Source organism: Rhineura floridana, chromosome 1, assembly GCF_030035675.1.
Source record: "Rhineura floridana isolate rRhiFlo1 chromosome 1, rRhiFlo1.hap2, whole genome shotgun sequence".
NCBI classification, from domain to species: Eukaryota; Metazoa; Chordata; class Lepidosauria; order Squamata; family Rhineuridae; genus Rhineura; species Rhineura floridana.
This window is the reverse complement of record NC_084480.1, coordinates 217,810,748-217,830,158: the sequence shown is the minus strand read 5'-3', so window position 1 is coordinate 217,830,158 and position 19,411 is coordinate 217,810,748. Positions and strand designations below refer to the sequence as shown.

Below are 19,411 nucleotides of genomic sequence, written 5' to 3'. Positions count from 1 at the left end.
AATGCAAAGGGTCCACGGTTGGTTTCTTTAGGAGTGACTGCGCTACCACCTATTTTAAGGCAGCAGAGACCACCCCCTCATGCAATGAAGTATTAACCACACTCTGGACCCAATCAGTCAACCCTCCTCTACTAAATTTGATAAGCCAAGAGGAACAGGGGTCAAGAGGGCATGTGGTCAACTGCGTAGTTGCCAGCACCTTGTCCACAACAACTGACTGCCTAAGCTGAAGCTAATCCCACAACACATCACTGACTCCAGCATTGGATACTTCATCTGAAACTGCAACAACTTCAGAGTAGAGGTTACTCTGAAGGTGAGCGACTTTGTCCTCAAAGTGTGTAGCCAGTTGACCACAACACATCCTCAAGTGCTTCAGAAGTCCCTCCCTCTCACTGAGAGTTCGTAACCTTTGGGCCATCCAAAATAACTCTGCTGACAGCTACTAGATGCAATGCAAGCTGCAAAATGAGCATTCTTTGAAGCTCACGCTGCCACATGGTAAGCACAATTGTGTGCATTAACCAATGTTTGGTCAGCTTTAGAGTGAGACTGGTGCCACTTACACTCTAGTCTTCAGCCAGCTTACTTCATAGCCTGAAGTTCCCAAACTCCCCAAGGAGCCAGTTGGGATCCACAATGCCAGAGAAGATGCTCAGGAGCAATTGTGTCAACCATCTGTTTCATCTTGCCTTTCCATAGCAAGGCCAGGACTTCAACAAGTTTGTCAGCTTTCTCCACTGGAAAATCCCCCAGAGCATTCAGAAACCCATTAGATTCTAAGGGGAGGCCATATGAATCACCCTCATGGGGGGGGACATGCCGCTACTAGTCCAAACTTCATTAGGTAATGGTCCAACCATGACAACAGAATGCATTGCACCCACACACAGACCTTCAGTCCTTCCCTCATATCACTTGTAGTAAAGATTACATCAAGAATATGCCCTGCCCAATGACCATATGAGACAGCCCCATGGCTATCATGAAGGCCATGAAGAAATGTGGTGGTCCAACAACAGCCTCTACGTAGATGTTGAAGTCACCCAGAACTATCATCCTGGGGTAATATAAGAACATTAATTTCATTTCATCCGCATAAGAAAACAAAGATTTGACCACCATAGACTACCACCACTTAGGATCTGTAAAGGTGTACTATTATCAGTGCTCACAATATTCTTTGGCAAAGAAACTAATGTAATTAGTTTACATAATGTAAATGTATTATTTGCTGAATGTTTATGTGCATTGTACAATGTAAAAATATTAATTATATGTCCTAAGCACAGGTTTTCAATCCAAAGGTAAGAAAATGATGAGAAAGAGAGCTGAAGATAGGCAAGGAACTTACTCCTGAAATGCTTCAGAGAAAAAGTCTCAAGGTGTTAACAGACAGAGCTACCTGGATTAAGGCAGCAGTTCCACAAGTATAGCTAAGGGGGTACAGAGATATTACTACAAGTCTTTTGCTCCCACCCTTCTATAGAAAATCACCAAACTGTATAACAACATCAATGGGGAAAGCAATGATACAGTCACACTTCTGCCATGCCGGGGGGGGGGAAACAGATCCACTATAGTAATGGCTATGGAGCATTCACAGCATCAAATAGTGGGAGCAGGGAAAGTGATGGAAGGAGCGGCTTTCATAGCTCTAACATCACGGATAGTTTTTTATTATTTATTCACTATCCTTGTTAGCAAGCTTCTCTTCCACAAGTAATGACAATCTCTCAAATTGATCTTAAATATGAATCTTCCTACTTTCTCAAAGTTTGCAATATGAAAGGTATGTCAAATGTAGATCCTCAGACTGAGAATGGATATATGCTTATTAAAATACAAGCATGCTCAAACAGCCAACTTGTTCACACATTATGGCAGAGATCTTATGGTCCTTCCATAATGCTCGTACATTCATAATTCAACCCCTTTTTTAAAGAGGTCGAATTATTAGGCAGGACTTCAGTCATGTCTGTAGTATGGTATATTCAGAGGAATACCACTACAACAGAGGTGGACCAATAGAAATACATTATATCAGTGTTCTTGACTGACTGTGATTTCTAATGTCTTCTGTGTACATACAATCCTCATGTTAACACAAAAACCAATTATCTCCGTTTCTAATAATGAGATTACTCTCAAACATGCTTTATATTTACTATCAATTAAAAGCCCTTATTGTTTTTTGCAAAAAGATAACTCCCCTCTATTTGGTGTATTCCTGTCTATATAATCTCATAAAATATGTAAGAACCTAAGAAAAGCTCTGCTGGATTAGCCAAAGACCCATCTAGTCCAGTATCCTGTTCTCACAGTAGCTAACCTAATGCCTATGGGAAGCCCGCAAGCAGGGAAGTCTAATTGGCTACTCATTTAACTTGATGGTCCCAGACCAATTTTTCTCAGAAACACATACATCCTCTTGAAATCCATGAGACTGGAAAGAGTATTGAATATATTAAAACACTAACACACACTGAAGTTAGTGTTGTCTCCATGGCAAAATATTACTTCAAATTATTACAAAGTTTAACAAGATTATTTACCAAAAAAAATTCAATCTTTCCAGTATAAATAATTTAAAAGGTTCCAAGTGCTGGTGGTTTCGACCCTCTCTGTTTAAGACTGGCAAAAAACAAGCATACCTGTCACTTGGGGGATCATCATCTGCTTCTACATTCTTTTGTGAATGGCGTTTTCGTACTTGAGGAATGATGTTTTTTCTCCTGAACTGCAAGTCATGTGGCTTTGGATCTTGTGCTGATACAATATCTTCAATGTCTCCAAGGACAGAATCACAAACAGCAGGCATTTTATATGAAGACTGAAATACACGATATAAGAGCAAGAATTTTTAACACATTAAAAACCATTCTATTATACACAACTCTCCAAACATTGAAAACAATTCCCCATGTCTTTTTAATAGAGCAAAGCAAGTAGAGACTCATTCATTTATAAAACTGTTAACCCAATCTTATTTTAAAATACTTAAATACTATTAGAAACCATGCAGGTAGCAAAAATGGCTCAAGAATTAATAAAGCATTTTAAACAGCAGGATTGAATCAAGCTAGGATTCTGAGATTTAACTAAGAGTTCATGTGACTGATATTAGCAAGATACATTGATGAAAGCTTATCTCAGGTGTCACCAACAAAGTGCACCCAGGCACACATGTGCCAACAGACCTCTGTTGCCCACAGAGTCCACCCCCCAAAAAAATAGGCTTGAAAGAAGCATTCTGTTGTAATCGATAGAATAGGGTTTGATGTGTGCTTAGTTGTGCTGTGTGAGTGGTGTCCATGACAATTTTCCCAATTTACAAATGTGCTTATTGGCCCCAAAAGGTTGGTCATCCCTGGCTTATCGAATGCCATCAAAAACAGTATTTACTAACATTACAACCAGTCCATGTTTTGAGAAATGAGATGTTAATTTGCTATATAAGGCAGATCAGCAATTTCTCACAAACATTCAATGTGTCTGTTATCATTTTGTAACAATGGATAATAATAGGCTATCCAAACCTTTTGTCTGGAATATTAGATATTTTCAAACTTATCCAGCTAGGCTGCCTCAGCACACCTCCCTTGCTAGATAAAGAATTGCGCTCACAAACAGGTGCTACACAAGTGGTTCCCATTCTACTCAGAATCTACACCAAGTGTGGGGATCCTTTGATCAGATGTTGCTAAACTACAACTCCTATCATCCTTGGCTATTGGCCATGCTTTCTTGGATTGATGGGAGTTGTACTCCAGAGTTTGAAATGTGGTAATAATGCTCATTAGTTGCTCCGGAGAGGTACCAAATATTTCTGCCAAATAACTGATTATATGGTTGCTAATTATCTTAAAAGGCTAAGAACCCACAGTGGTATGCACCATGCTGATCAAGGCCTCTGGTTGTATACCAGGAACACTAATCAGCTTCTTGTAATAAAACTGTGCCTTAATTTGCAATGTTTACTTTAGAGCTGCAGCACATTTTTCTCCTAAAAAACAGGTTTTCAGTCATAATCACATACTTTCTGTACATCACCAAGGCTGAGGTAAAATGACAGAAGTATGTTTCTATGAAATATTAAATAAAAGGTATTATTTTATAGGTGTGGAGAACCTTTGGTTCGCCAGATGTTATTGAACAACTTTTGAAGGGCCAAAAGCTCCCCATAACTGTCTTATATGCTTAATAAAGAAAACAAGTTTTTAGAAATGGAAATCTTTCCATGGCAAAAATATAGCATGAAAAAATATATTCCGTTAGAGAAAGTCTTACATCCCACATCACTGCTAGAAGCCTCCTCACACTAGAAAACTGCCCTTCTCACACCAGATGCATCCTGGCTGATCAGATTTCATAGTAGTAACAAAATGCACTCTATATATTCTCAGAAACATACTCTCGCTACTTCGTGTGTGTGTGTGCACAAGTTTCCAGCACCAGCAGCGGAGCGAAATTCTGCGGTTAACCCCCAGCAACCAAGGTAAAGCATCCCACCCCATTAACCGCCCTCCACGTACGTGCTTCTTTAAATGCCCTGGGCAGTACAGTATTGCAGTTACTCCTCGGGATGTAAGGAAAGGAGACTGTGAGGAGATAGGGGATTGGGGAAGGAGACGATTCGTTCAGAGAGAGGGTTACCATGGAGGAGTTACGCGGCCGCGGGCGAAGACGGGAAGGGGGGCAGATGGGGCAGGGCTCCCGTGAAAAGAGAGACAGCTCGTGCCTGAAGACAACATGACACGTGGAAGCCTGAAGTAGAGGAACTCTGAGGACAGAGAGGAAGAGAGAAGAAACCACATTGGCCATTCCGAGGGACTCACAGAACAGCGCGCTCCCCACTCTACCGTGTGGGCTAACCAATGTGATCATAGCGGCAAACTCTTCTGTAGCCCACCTCTCGAGTGGCACTAACAACAACAACAGTAATAATAATAATAAAAAGTTCACCTGTACAACCTAACGAGCTTTCTAGCTTCACATGGACGCCACCATGATCGTACCCCGCCCTTTTACGCACTACGAAACGGCCTTGCGACGGCGTCCGGGAAAGAACAAATTAGGTCGACGACAGCTTCGCGAAACCGGAAAGGAGGATATTTCGAGAGATCGTAAACTGCTTTTGCTCCCTATATAAAATGCAAAGTTCAGTTGGGCAGGGACACTAAAAAAGGCCCCGCCCCTCCTCTGGAGTTGCTGGAAGGGTGGTTTAATACCTGGCCTGTGTGTGACATTAAAAAAAACCATCATTACCTTCTTCACCCTTCTCTTCTAAAAGTTCTGGTCCCTTTTTAGACTGACGTGTCATCCTCCCAACCCGGTAACTGAAATATGCCTTGCAACGATCATTTAAAGAAAAGGTGGGAAATCACTTATTAATCACTAATAACCTACAACGGCGGGAAATCACTTATTAATCACTAATAACCTATAACGGCAGTTTAAACTTGCAATTCTATGTCTGCTTTAGTTGGAAGCAAGTTGCATTGAAATTGGTGGACTTCCGAGTCACCTTTCAGGATTGGACAGTTACTGAGCAAAATGCTTTAGTCTATTGACATGTTTAAACTATAAGCGATGCTTAAGTTGGTTATTAGTTTCCAGTTCCTTTTTTGATTGAAAGTTCTAAATACTGGAAAGTTCACAGCTCCCCGAATTCCAAAGCAAAGTTTATATGTCCCCAAACCCCAAAATAAATGCTGGAATATGCTATATCATTCACCATTGGCATCATTTGCCAGGGTATATAATTTGACTTCGCCCAAAGTATATTTTAGGGTGGGCACACCCATTTACTTATTTTTTATGGTTTTACGATGGCATCATGTATTTATGAATATTTTGCAAGCCTGATAATTTTTATTGCATAACTTTATTGATGTATTTGAAGAGGGGAACTCCCCAATCACAGATATATGGGGTATTCTAGCATTTATTTTGAGATTCAGATAAATATAAGCTTTACTTTGGAGTTCAAGGAGCTGTGAACTTTCCTTCTTTTTTTAGTGTTTCGAACTTTCAAGCAAATAAGGAACTGGGCTCTAGCAGTCAACTTCAGCATCGTAAATTATAATGAACTGTTATTCAACATGGAGATTGCCAAATCTAAACCCTTTTTTAAAAAATCTCCCATCCCTCTACCATCTCACTCATATAACTAACACATACCAAAGTCATGTTTCCCCTCCTCTACTCAGCAGGCATACTTGATCAATATTTGCCAGATAATATTTCTCAGTACTTAAGAGCAACCTTGAGGGCAAGGAATGATTTAAAAAGACAAGCATCATACCTCTATGGCTGTGGTATTTTGAAACAGTAGAGCTTGTACCCATGCACATTCTTAAAGGGTTGGCAAAGCCATCACTGTATCTCCCACCCTTGTGCCAGTTCTCATACCTATCTCACATTTTACCTGCCACTGCTGCTTCCTATTTCCTCTTCCATATTCTCCCTCTCTCCTCTCCAGGCAGTTTATAGGGTTTGGAATATACTACATAGCCAGTATGATGCAATTGTTGTAGCGCTGGGTTTGGAAGGAGACAAGTTCAAATCCCTGCTCACCCATGAAGATGTGTAGCCTTAAGATATTTCCACACTCTCTCAGAATGTCAGAGCTGTCTACATTCACCTGGAGTGAATGACCAGCCGGGCCAGCCTAGTTAGTTTCAGACTACTGCAACAGAAGAGCAGGCCTTGCTACTATTTAAAGACAGTTGGAATAAAACCAAACTTAACAACCATGAGCAGCCTGTTTACACCCAGTCGGTTTCTTTCATACTAGGACAGCAGGGCAGCCCATCTACTGTGCAGCTATGATATGTTTTGGTCATGGCTCCAAGGTACCTTCACTGGTATAAAATGCATGTCAAAGCCACTGCTGTAGCTAGGGGAAAATGTAAGTAATTCTAAAGGATATATATAAAGCTTTATTGATTACCATAAAAATCTGTCAGTTACATACATTTGAAGAGTCAAGATCACAGCTAGAACAGGCTATGTTTATAAATGCAAAGCTGTTTGGTTGCTGTTTGTTTTTACATTATTTTACAGATTTGTAGAATTAGCATACTATTCAAAGGTATATTAAAGTTAGTATTTTGCCTGCACATTGGGAAAGTATGTAAATTGTACAAAATGGCATACAACATGAGATTCCTCCCTTTTTTTCCTTCTACCAAAACATCATCTTCATACCATCAAAGTGTTCATGCTCACAGCACTTCTACTTTTCCTCCACTAGACAAACTTTAAATACTCTATTTTATTTACAGACCCACATTAAGATTTTTCAAGAAATTACAAACCAGCTATAAAATATTCTGGCAGGTTTTACAAATTCATTCATATTGTACAAAACTGTTAGATGTCTAAAGTTTAAGAACACACAATTTAAATAATCAATGGAATAACTATGCACATGTTTGTATACATATAAACACACTTAACACTGTTTAACAGTTCTTAATGTGTTGTCCTTTTCACACAATTATATTCCAAGGTTCACTCGTACAGCTTTCATATGATTACTCAGCCATTTCATTTGTGAGTGTCTATAGCAGCATATCAGTGGTACCAGAAAACCTGCACCTATATATTTAAAACACAAACATTTTAGTAATTTATTAAGCATCAGATAGAAAAAATACAAACTGCTAATTAATCTAAAGTGGCAACATTTTTACACAGCTGTGTGTTAGATAGATGGATGAATTCTATTCATTTCAGAGCACATACACTAAACCAGCAAAGTGTTATAAATTAAAATTCACTTGAGTACTGACAAGTACGTTATTTACACGTTGAGTAAAATGTCAGTTTTGTATCAACTCCTAAAACTGGAAGCAGAGGCAGCTAATCCACTAAAATAAACACATTGTTCTAAATAGGTGAAGCTTGGCATAGTGTCCATTACAGGAAGAAGCCCACATTGCAACTCTAGTAGGCACTTAACACAGAGCCCCATTTCGTACCACAAAACTTTTACATACCAGTTCTATTGCACGCTGTGGACTGTAAGAATGAACTGTGCATTTTTATTTTATATTTTAACAAGCGACTTCCTCACATACAGAATTTTTTTTTAAACTTCTAGTTCCTATGGCAAAAATGATCACCCTGATCCAGCTAGAGGTGGATGGACAACTGTATGAAAATACATACAAGTCCCAGCCTTATCTGATACATGGCAATGTGCATGTGTAGCTCAGGGGGAGGGAGGAGCTGAAATCCCATCAACTGAGATCAGACAGTTGGATTCAACCTACCCTGTCCACTCCCCCTTCACTCTTTCAAATAGCTGGTCTACAAAAATTTCAGCTTTTTTCAAAAGGTTACAAATGTGTGACCCTGGCTGCTCCAGGTACACTGTGTTGGACTGGGGCCACCATTACTGTGTTTTACTTAGAACTGCAATACACTTTATATAAAATATCAAAGATAGGTACATCAGCTCAAGAATTGGGCCATGGAGAAGAATACAAACACTCCCAGAAAGCTTTGGAAGAAGTCCATCTCACACCTTTGTTTCTGTATTTTGCACTTTTTTTGCAGTTACTATTACTGTAGATACATATCAAAGACTCAAGACACATTCTACACAGAAGGCACAGCTTGAAATATAAAGGAAGAATTGCTTTGTGTGACATACTGTTCTTGAGCCCTTCACAAAGTTTGTAGACACAACAACAGATCATAATTCCTCCATTTCAGAGGTCATTCTTCTGTAATTTGCCAAATCTGTAGTTACCAGAACTTGGGACTTGGGACTGATGAGAAAGTCTGCAGTTCTGTGTTTGCACTATTCTAGAAAGTATTCCTTTACAAGCACTCTAAATGCTGATCTTGAAATGGGACAAGGGTTAGGAGGTAAGATAATAGATAACATGGAATGACAGCAGGTATTCCGGCTTTATGTTAAAAATAGGGAGCGGGGAGGGAGGGAGAGAAGGAATAATCAGCTGCATAAAAATTCATCCACCAATGCTGGCAATTTTTCCAAATCATAAGCATCAAAGAGATCACTGATTCCCTCCTCTTCGCCAAGACTAAGCAGATAGTCTTCATGAAGTAAAGGAGGCAGCAAGTTTACAAATGGCCCTTCAAAACCTGAAGCAATTTGGTCCTCCGTCTGCTGCAGAAGGTTGGTTGGTGAGGCCAACGGGGAGATGGTTGTTGTAGTTACCGAGCAGTCAAGACTTCCCAAGTTATCAGAAATCACATCTGTTTCAAGAAATACCATTACTTTTTAAAATATATATATATGAGAGAGTTACATGGAGGATTTTCATAATATTAAATACATGTCAATTTTTTTCTCCCCTCTCTACTCTTTCCTTCCTTCTTAAGTCTGTTTTGGAGGTAGACTGCTGTCTCTGCAAAACTTAGCAGGGCAGATACCCACTTTTTCAACTGCTGTAAGCTGCTCTGAGCAATGCAAATGCATTGGAAGGATGGGGTATAAACATCACCCACCCTTAGGCTGCACCGCCCAGAGCAGAGGTGACCTCTTGATACGTTATCAGGGGTTCACATGCCTAGGCTGAAATTGTGGTCTGGGGACCAAATAATTCCCTGGGGTTGCCTCTACCAGGTGCAGAGTCCAGCTGAGGAAGCCACTGGAGAAAGAAGTGCAGTTATTCAGCCTTTTGGACATGCTAAGCATTGCAATCTTACAGGAGATACACCAAATTCTAGTGTAACAAACTGTTATTAAGTCTGATGTTGCCTTTTATAAAGACAGGAGTAATGAAGTTTGCCTTTTTAACTATGAATGATGTACACAGTGTTGCATGTTAATGGCCACGGAGACGACCCAAAACAACTGAATCTGGAAATAAATTATAATAAAGCTTGCACTAAAATGAAAGCCACAGTGATTTTAAGTGATCATAGGTCTAATTGTCAGGGGTTGGCAATAAGCAAACATCTGTGTTAACACTAGTTAGGATTAGGAAACGACACACATCATACTAAGACACAAGCCTCTCCCCTTCCTTATGTGTGGTACCAAGGCTAGAAAGAGGCCAACTGACCCAGAAGGATACCTCATCTTGTTTATTTAATGGATTTATAGACTACTTTTCAGGCAAAAAAAAAGTCTTCCAAAGTGGTCTTTCCAGATGTGAAATGGCTCCAGTTTAAACTACCCTTTGTCCTTCCCATTTCTCTGTGGAAAATCAGAAGGTAGTTGCAAGTAAAGGAGGAGGGTCCAGGCTACCATTGAAAGAAAGGGCAAGACACAGGTCAACAGACACTTCTAAAGTTAACAGTATCTTTTCCACACAGAAGCCTTTTGTAATAATTGCTGTAAAAATAATGACTTCCCCAAAAGGTATGACATTTCGTGGATACATGGGGGTAGGCAAGGAAGGTCTTTAGTTCTCAACTCTCCCTCATTCAGCATTCACACTCTGTCTTCCCTCACATAGGTCTTGCATCCTACTAAGCAGACAGCAAGGTTGCATCAGGAGAAGCTTTCTTCTACTTGTAAATTGTTTTAGCCGATTTTAATGTTGCATTTTTACATTGCTGTAACCTGCCCTGGGACCTTATGGTGAAGACCAGGTAAGAATCTAATAAGTAAAAATAAATAATGCCTGGCCCTTGAAGAAGCAATGGCTGCAGCCTGCTGCAAATGCGGGGCCTGACAATATATTCCTTCCTGCCTTCCCCCTGCCCCAGCCCAAAGCCAGCTTCTGAGCTATGGGAAACTCATCCCTCTTCCCCTCTCAAAGTTAGCTCTTGGGCTTTTGCTCAGAAGCAGTTGTCTACCAACTATCCTATAAGTATGATAACATATTTGGAATTGGAAAGATTTTGTCTTTTATAATAAACAGAAATAGTCAGCCAACATTTTAAGTGGCATTATACATAAGTAGGGTTACCTATCATGTGTAATTATACAGCTCATGGCCACAGACTTGACATGTACATGCATGCCCATGTCCACCATCCTGGACTCCCAAGTTCTTAGAATCAGGAGTTAAAAGGCTATATTCTATATAAAACACGACAATGTAGGGGAAGGTACATCTTTTCTCAATAGTTAGTCCAAAGAAGTCTAGCATTCAGCACATTCATTAACAGTACATATTCAATTATGCCTTCATGTTAAACTCTAAATATATTTGGTCATGACAATTTAAAAAGTTACCTTTGGGAACATTTCTTGAGATATTTCCATTGTGATCCTGATCCTGTGTTTTCATTGGACTGTGGTAATCTGTTTCTTCTGGACACAAGTAAACCTCAATAGGCCCCTGGGTACTAGATAAGTGTATTATCTTATTCTGCAAAGACAAAACATCCCAATTTTCAGCATGCCTTCTGCCAATAGACTGCTACAAGTTATACTTCATTTTTAATAAGGTGTGCTGATCAAAGCTAGTTCTATGTGGAAGAGGGGTTTCAGTAAGATTCTATAAATCTTTACTCATGCAGGAGATATTGCTAGTCTACATTTCTGTTTTATGAATAATATAAAAATCAAGCTTGACACACACTCTTTCTGAACACCAGCCTTTGTCTCAGAACAATGTATTGAGATACTTATCATGCAATTTCACAATCTATCACTCTTAATAACCGTAGAAGCCTATGCATGACTACTCATAAGTAAGTCCTACTAATTTTCTAGAATTTACTCCTAGGTAAACGCGTAAAGGACTGTAGCCTAATCTAAGGGAAAGTCCTGTGTAGGTTGAAAGCTTACAAACCAAGTTAGTTGGTTTTGCTGGATTAATTCTAATACCAAACATGGAAGTCTTGTCTATGTTGACTTAGGAGACATACTGCATGCAGACATGACAGGTAAATCTTATATATAATCCAGCCTTTCCCAACCTTCAGGTCCCCAGATGTTGCTGGACTACAGTTCCCATGATTCCTGACCACTGGCCATGCTGGCTGGGGCTGATGGGAGTTGTAGTCCAGCAACATACTTCTTTACTTCTTTACTCAGCGCATAGTTAAACTATGGAATTTGCTCCCACAAGATGCAGTAATGGCCACCAGCTTGGATGGCTTTAAAAGAAGATTAGACAAATTCATGGAGGACAGGGCTATCAATGGCTACTAGCCATGATGGCTGTGCTCTGCCACCCTAAGTCAGAGGCAGCATGCTTCTGAAAACCAGTTGCCGGAAGCCTCAGGAGGGGAGAGTGTTCTTGCACTCGGGTCCTGCTTGCGGGCTTCCCCCAGGCACCTGGTTGGCCACTGTGAGAACAGGATGCTGGACTAGATGGGCCACTGGCCTGATCCAGCAGGCTCTTCTTATGTTCTTAACATCTGAGGACCCAAAGGTTAGAAAAGGGTGTCATAATCTTTGTTGGTACATGGCAGAATCAGAGGCTTACAAGTGAGCAGTTTGGAGAATGAGATGGCAATGATTGTGCTGGTAATCAAATGCTTTGCTGGGTGATATGGAATTTCGGAAGCAAATCAGTGTGGCCTAGTTAATAGATAAAGTTGCACTACAGCTGGAGAGGCTCAAGTTCAAATAGCCTATGAAGCCCACTAGGTGACCTTAGGCCAGCCACCATCTCAACATAGTCTACCTTTATGAGGCTAAAATGAGAGAGGAGAACCATATACAGCGCCTTGAGCATCTTAGAGCAGGGGTGGGAAAACCACTTTTGGCCAGATGGCCACATCCAAAAGTAGCCAACCCCCCCATGGGCCAAATTGACAGGTAGACAGTACTACCCACCTGTCAAATACCAGCTGGTAAGCACAGGAAAGAAACAACTCTGAGCATATGGCTCTTAAGTATGCTCCAAACTGTTCTTTTGCAGCTGTAGTTTGTATTCAGTACCCAATTTAAACAGTACAGAATACAAGCCACACTGCTTTTATCTGGGATCGGTTCCACTTGGATCAGAACTCCCAAGTGGATCTAATCCCTGCCAAAAGTAATGCAGCTTGCTTTCAGCACCAAATCTAAAACAGCACCAAGAGCAAGCCCTGACTGCAAAGGAACAATTGGGAACTCCTTTTAAAGCTCCCTTTGTTCCTTTGCTGCCATGGCTGCACCTGTCCTGCACCCAATTTCATATGATGTCAGGGGAGTGACAGGCGGGTGTGGCCTATGGAGCCAAATTGGGGGGCCTGGCAGGCCAGCGATTCCCCATTGTTGCCTTAGAGGAAAAGCAGGATAGGGAAAAAGCAAATAATTGAAGAGATATCAAATTAGATGGAGAAGGAAGTGATAAGATAGGAAGGAAGTTCAAGGAGCAGCATGGCACAAGGCACAAATACTGCAGTGAGTGTAAAAACCAGAGAGAACAGAATAAGCAAGAAGGGAGATGAGATGAGATAAGATAAAGAGAGAAGCAGTCAAGATCTGGTAGTCAGAAGTAAAGGAGCATAAGAGAATGGCTCCCCAGATTCCAGAAACCAAAGACTAGAAGGGTTCGCAATAATATTTTTATTGCCATATTGAAAAATTATTACATTCAGTAAAGCCTGTACACACAAATGTGGCAAAAGACCGTTGCAAACATTATGCATTGGTTAAGATTAACTGTTGACTTATAGGAGAAAAACCATAAACATGAGGAAAACATTTGCACTGCACAAGAAAAGAAATTGTCCTTACCTCTACTGGGTCAGGCACTTCAAGTTTTGTTTCTGGAGGAGCTTTCACAAGTATGACAGTTTGGTCTTTAAGGCTACTAATTTCTTGGATATCTTCATACCTAACATAAGCTAATGTAATCCTTGTTAAAGAATTGTTCAGAAGCAGCCTTCAGTCACAAGAATCGGCACACTATGGTATTCTTACTTCCCCCAATTAACCCTACCTTTAACCATTCTCTAACTACACTAAATAAAAATAAAGAGTGAAACTGAAACAGACAGAGCAAGTTAACAATTTGTAGACATTTCTTGGCTATACTTTGATGACTATGAAATAATTTATAAGGGTTCTAGAGCTTATACCAACAAATCAATCTTGTATTAACAAGAATCCAAAGAAAAGTGCTATAATTTCTAGTTGCACTGATTAGCAAGATATTTACACTTTACAAAGTCAGTATTAGAATGTACTTACTAGGGTACATTTCCTGCTCACCAACCTTCCCAACACTCCCCCCCATGTTAACTCTCAGAAGCTTCTCATTCCCACCCCGTGCAGCTATCAAGCTCCCTTGTCACCTTTCTAATCCCATTTCTCAAGCCACTTCCCCCTTCTATTTGACAGTCCTATTGCACCTCCATTTTCACCTTCACCTACATTTCCATGCCTTTTCCTCCCTCCTATACTCCCTTTCTCCAAATGTCCCCTCTTGCTCCTCTTCAGGATTCTAACTGCCCCCTTTACCAGCAGCCATTTCCGCTTGTCCCAATTCCTCCTCCTCTCCAGCTTTCTCCTCCTCCCTGACCTATCACCAGAGGCTTAAAACTGGCACATCTCCCTCCCATATTTCCTCATTCCTCCAAATGCTTTTAACCCCAACCAGTTCCATCTCCCCCCCCGCGCAATTACTTCTCTTTCTCTTCCTCCCTCTGCAACCAGAAGACTAAACCTGTCTCTCACACATACTTCTTTCTGCAACTCAGGCCTTCCCTTAACACCCCCCAGGACAGAGAGGGTCACTGCCTCCTCCTTAGCTTCAACAGTGACTTAGCTGCCACAACTTCATCATCAGTCTCCTCCACCACCAGAGTGAGCTTGGCTTTTCAGCAGCTCAGACTTGATCTTGGCATTTCGGCAGTGGTGGTCACCAGCTCCAGGAGTTGCCAGAGTGGTGGGACCAACAGACAGGCGCAACAGCAGGCGTGCCTGCCCAGGTGGAGGAAGTAGAAGGTCGCCTCGCCTTGTCTCACACCAGGGCAACATGAAGGGAAGGAACCACAAAGAAGCCCCTTACCCCATCCCACACCACCGCCCCCTTGCTTACCCTTCCCTGCCACCTACCAACAGAATGGAGTGCTTGATGGGAGGGGGGAGAAGATGCGGTGGAAGCAAGTGCACCCCCTGCAGACAGAGGGTGTCACTACAGTGTGCTGATTATCTAGTATCTATTATATAGAGGGAAAATTTACACAGTACTACCACATTGAAGTTAGCTGCTACTATAGCTCATCAGTCCTAGTTTGAAAGATATGCTCTTAAGATTATCAGAACACCTATAGCATCCTACTGCAGTATATCACTAATACCACCATACAATTCATTACCACTAGATGAACACCTGGAATATGCCAGATGCCAACCCTAGAGCATCTAAAGATAATGGCAGTCAGAAAAAAGTCAGATTTCCCAAATGAGTGCAGCTTATCTGATATAAAGGATATCTCCGTTTCTCAGAATCTTCTCTTAGTAGCTTGAGGTCAACAGAACAGCTTTGTATCAACTCATCCAACTTCTGTTCTTCCTGGTTGAGTTCTGCCACCTCCTTAGACAAGCCTTGACAGTGTGCCAACATGCCCCCAAAGTCAGATAGACTGCAGCCCCTACAAGATGAAGGAGTAGACACTTCACAGGTATTTCTAAAACACCCTAGTCCCGCATAAAGAAAAATGTCTCTTAAAGCTTCATGTTCAGTTCATAAACCGGTTGTTGAAGATTTGGCAATATTGTCTGCAAACTAACACATCAAAACAAGGTGGCAAAACATCTCTTGTTAGAAATGGGGTTTCACTTTATTTCATACACAAACAGAGAGGTTTCCAGATTCTGCCCACAACTTTCTCATTCCTTCTTTTGCTTTATCTGATGTGCAAGGATAATAAAATGTCATCCATTAATGGCATTTTGGCCAGAATGTTCTTTTATAGATAATTTATTTAATTAACTTTATTTAGATCCCAGGGCAGCAAGCAACAAGTGATAAAACAATAAAAACATCTTAAAAACGATTCCTGTACAGGTGCTGACAGGGATTAAGGCCTACTTAAAAGGCTTGTTTAAGAGTAAGGTCTTCAGTAGGTGGCAAAAAGATGGCACCTATATAATATCCAACGGGAGGGAATTCCAAAGGGCAGGTGCCACAACCCTAAAAGCCCAATTCTTATGTTGTGTGGAACGAATCTTCTGATAAGATGGTATCTGCAAAAGGCCCTCACTTGCAGAGTGCAGTGACTGACAGGGTATATAAAGAATGAGATATTTTCAGGTATCCTGGTACCAAGCTGTAAAAGGTCTTAAACTTTTAGCAGTAATAACTCTTAGTTCCATTTGTTTTTTCTTGTTTACTTTTAAGATTCACTGTTTGTGCATAATTATTAATAAAATGCTGCAGGAGGGAGAAGGGTCTCTTTTCTGGACCTTCAGGTAGTAGATAGTGGGCTGCTTCTAGGTTGGTGGGGACTAGAGAGAGGGCATTCTCAGTGGCGGCCCCCACTCTCTGGAACTCCCTCCCGTTCGATCTTCTCCATGCCCCTTCCCTAGATACATTTCGCCGAGCCTTAAAAACATGGCTCTTTGGACAGGCCTTTGGGGTCCCCGGGGTGGGCTAATTTCTTTATATTGTTTTAAAATTGTCTATTGATGGCCCTGTACTGCCGCTTTTTAAAATGGTTATTGTTGACTGCATTGTATTTTATTATGTAATGTATTATTATGTATTGTTGAATTTAATGTTGTACGTCGCCTAGAGTGGTTTCGGCCAGATAGGCGACACAAAAATTAAATTTATTTTTATTATTATTATTTATTCTCCACTTAGATTCGGAAGCAGGACCCTATGATAGAGCTCTAGGCTAAGAAAAAATCAACTCTCACTTCTTAGTCCAAACGTTTTATTTCTTTTTGGAACAGTTAATTCAAAGTTAAGAAAAAGTACGTGAACAATACATGCTTGTTGTAAAGTATATTTTTGCCAAAGGATCAATACTATCAAGTTTCAAAATTTTCGAGTCAAATGTATGCCACTTCTACATCTATAAGAATTGACTTTCTACATCAAATTTAAAGTTCAGCATGTAATATAGTGGTTAAGTGCATAGTTATGAACTGGAAGTTCCTGGTTCAAATCTTAATTCAGTCGTTAACTCACTTTGTAGTCCTTGGGAAGCCACTCTTCCAAGCACAACCCCAGATATCCACCAACATACTAAAACCAATATTCTATTGTGATCATGCTCAAGCTTCAGAAATAGAAAACTAGCATGTGGGGTGGGAGGAAGAAGGAGATATCGTGCATTGCCTCCTGAATCCCCCAATGTTTCCTTCCTTCCTATTCTTCTAAGAAAATCAAAAGGAACTGATTGAGTGTCCCTCTCTGTGGTGCTGTTGTCAAGTATGCTTTAGGGATGGTGATGCCTATATTGTCCCTGAATGGGTAAGATGGAGACAGGAAGCTTCCCATTACTTGATGATGAGCCCCAAATGCTTTGCATGCATTAGTTAAGCATTAATTCAAACACATCATATTTCATCACAGTTTAGCCCTTTCTGGACTGTACCTTTGAAATATAGGAAGTAGAAAAAGGAGGAAGAAAAAAATCACATTTGAGTTTCCCCCTAGATAAAAATACCCAGCTATGGAAAGCTAACACATCAGGGGAGTAGAGGCTCGTTTCCCCCTCCTCTGATGCCAGTTTCTGCACACAGAAAACTAATTTAAAAAAAGAATAATCATGGAAGAGTATAATGCCACCTGCACTCCAAAATAACATATCAAGGAAGGGGCTGTGTTACATGCTATTTCAACATGTTTGTGTAAGCCATAAGCATGTAAGTGAAGCACTTTGGGCACATCAGAATTCAGAATTTGTCTCCCCCCAATAAGCTCACAAACAAGGCATGTTGCAGGTTTGTCCACAACACCTGACATAGAAGGACACTACTTCTTTGGCCAAGTACTTGCTCATATAGTGGCTTGCAAGCCACCAGTCCCTTTCCCAATGTATTCCATGGGATACGTAGCCTACCATGCCCCACAATCAATCAACACACTCAAAGTCAGACTACATCACAAGATAGATCAATGAATGGTGGGGGATGATATATCTGAGGAGCTACTCCCAGCAGGATAAATCTGGGTGAGATGTATCCTCTGTCATCAAAAATACGATGGTGAAAATGCAATCCGGAAGTGCAAGGCACTCCTACAGGCAACAAGAATACAGTGTTATGATACTTACATCCACTGAATGTTGTTCTTGGATTTCTTTTTAATGAGGTGAATGCCCTCCAGGACATTGGTAATATCATAAATCCTCCTTTTTTGTACCTTAAGGACCTCTGCCGCTTTGTTCAAATCTACAACACCATCTGGGGACTGACTCAGCAGTTGAATAAACTTCTTGGTGAGAAGACCAAGTGACGTATCATATCGTGTCTTTTCTGAAGGAGATTTGGGAGCTTGAAGAAAAATGAATTTCATGATGGTACTGAAGCTGGCATACTGTTTTACTTAAAAAATTCTGAGTAATTGTGTGTATTGTACAAAGGACCACTCAAAACCTGTTCTAGTTCAATATTATACATCAAGTAGCTTAGCTTGACCATTTTTTTATGGCTCGTCTCAAGACATGTACAAAAAAAGGAGAAATATATCCTGACTAACACAATGGGACTAGGAAAAAAAAGAGCCAAGGGGGCTAAAAAATCTAATATTTTATATTTAATATAATCTAATAATCTATATATTCTTGTTTATGTTGTGAAATCTATGCATTTACATATCATTTATCCTTCTACCATTAGGTTTTATTTATTTCTTTATAATAAATTGTGTTTTTAGACATTGTTAATTTTCTATTTATATTTGTTGTTCTAATAGACAATAGCTTTTAGATTTTTGGGCACCCCAACTCCTTTTTTTGTTGTCTCAAGATGTGTTAACTTTCAAGGTTTCACTGTACTAGAGATGGGATCCATTGGCTGACGCTGGATCAAAAGCATTCTGAAGACCTGAGAGGCCAGTATCAATTCGAATTTGTTCTTTGTCTGCTAGCTGCTGCTTTTACTGATCCGTTTCCCCCCCCACTAAAAATTGATATCAATAGTTTGAAAGGAAATATTGATAAAATTATTGTTCTTAATACTGTTATTTTAGAGGCAGATTTTTTAAAAAACAACTGTTTTCAAAAATAGCCACGGAAGATCACTACATAAAAATTTGATCTGCAACTATAGAGAATAAGCAAATTCATGGAAAATCTTTTAGCAAAGCCTAATTGGGTGGAATTCTAGCACATCCCTTCACAGTACATTGGACAGGACTTTAATCCCTCCTCTGCATGCATCAGCTGGTTTTCCTTAGCAACTTCACATGTGTTCTGTAAATGGTATCTCACTACACCATTTAAAATGGCAAATCTTTGAATTTGATACAATTTACAGAGGGAAATTGGTAACATCAGTAGAACCCCAAAGCCAATCAACATCTATCGTTAAGGAAAAGCTTTCCCTCTACAAAACCTGCAATCAAAGAACAGGAGT

At 40.3% G+C, this 19,411-nt stretch overlaps 2 protein-coding genes and 1 long non-coding RNA gene across 10 annotated transcripts in view; 1 reads left to right on the top strand and 2 right to left on the bottom strand.

The window, feature by feature from the left end:
- The window catches only part of CDKAL1 (CDK5 regulatory subunit associated protein 1 like 1), a 521,195-nt gene extending 515,851 nt beyond the window's left edge, over positions 1 to 5,344 (bottom strand). The window contains exons 1-3 of one of the 5 annotated variants that reach the window (XM_061593247.1): positions 5,269 to 5,344; positions 4,975 to 5,144; positions 2,655 to 2,833 (exon numbers count right to left, since the gene is read on the bottom strand). In XM_061593247.1, the coding sequence (XP_061449231.1) occupies positions 2,655 to 2,821 (167 nt within the window). In that variant the 5' untranslated portion in view covers positions 2,822 to 2,833; positions 4,975 to 5,144; positions 5,269 to 5,344. The other 4 variants (XM_061593227.1, XM_061593237.1, XM_061593256.1 and 1 more) reach the window with 4 other exon arrangements.
- LOC133368720 (uncharacterized) lies at positions 4,507 to 18,562 on the top strand. Its single transcript, XR_009758746.1, has 3 exons — positions 4,507 to 5,375; positions 16,689 to 16,801; positions 18,204 to 18,562. It is a non-coding gene; the product is annotated as an uncharacterized LOC133368720 (long non-coding RNA).
- Positions 6,947 to 19,411, bottom strand: part of E2F3 (E2F transcription factor 3) — a 26,504-nt gene continuing 14,039 nt past the window's right edge. For 2 of the 4 annotated variants that reach the window (XM_061593270.1, XM_061593298.1), the window contains exons 3-7: positions 18,109 to 18,328; positions 15,316 to 15,474; positions 13,613 to 13,727; positions 11,171 to 11,306; positions 7,513 to 9,237 (exon numbers count right to left, since the gene is read on the bottom strand). In XM_061593270.1, the coding sequence (XP_061449254.1) occupies positions 8,972 to 9,237; positions 11,171 to 11,306; positions 13,613 to 13,727; positions 15,316 to 15,474; positions 18,109 to 18,328 (896 nt within the window). In that variant the 3' untranslated portion in view covers positions 7,513 to 8,971. Of the gene's footprint in view, positions 9,238 to 11,170; positions 11,307 to 13,612; positions 13,728 to 15,315; positions 15,475 to 18,108; positions 18,329 to 19,411 lie in introns of all 4 variants that reach the window. The other 2 variants (XM_061593281.1, XM_061593290.1) reach the window with 2 other exon arrangements.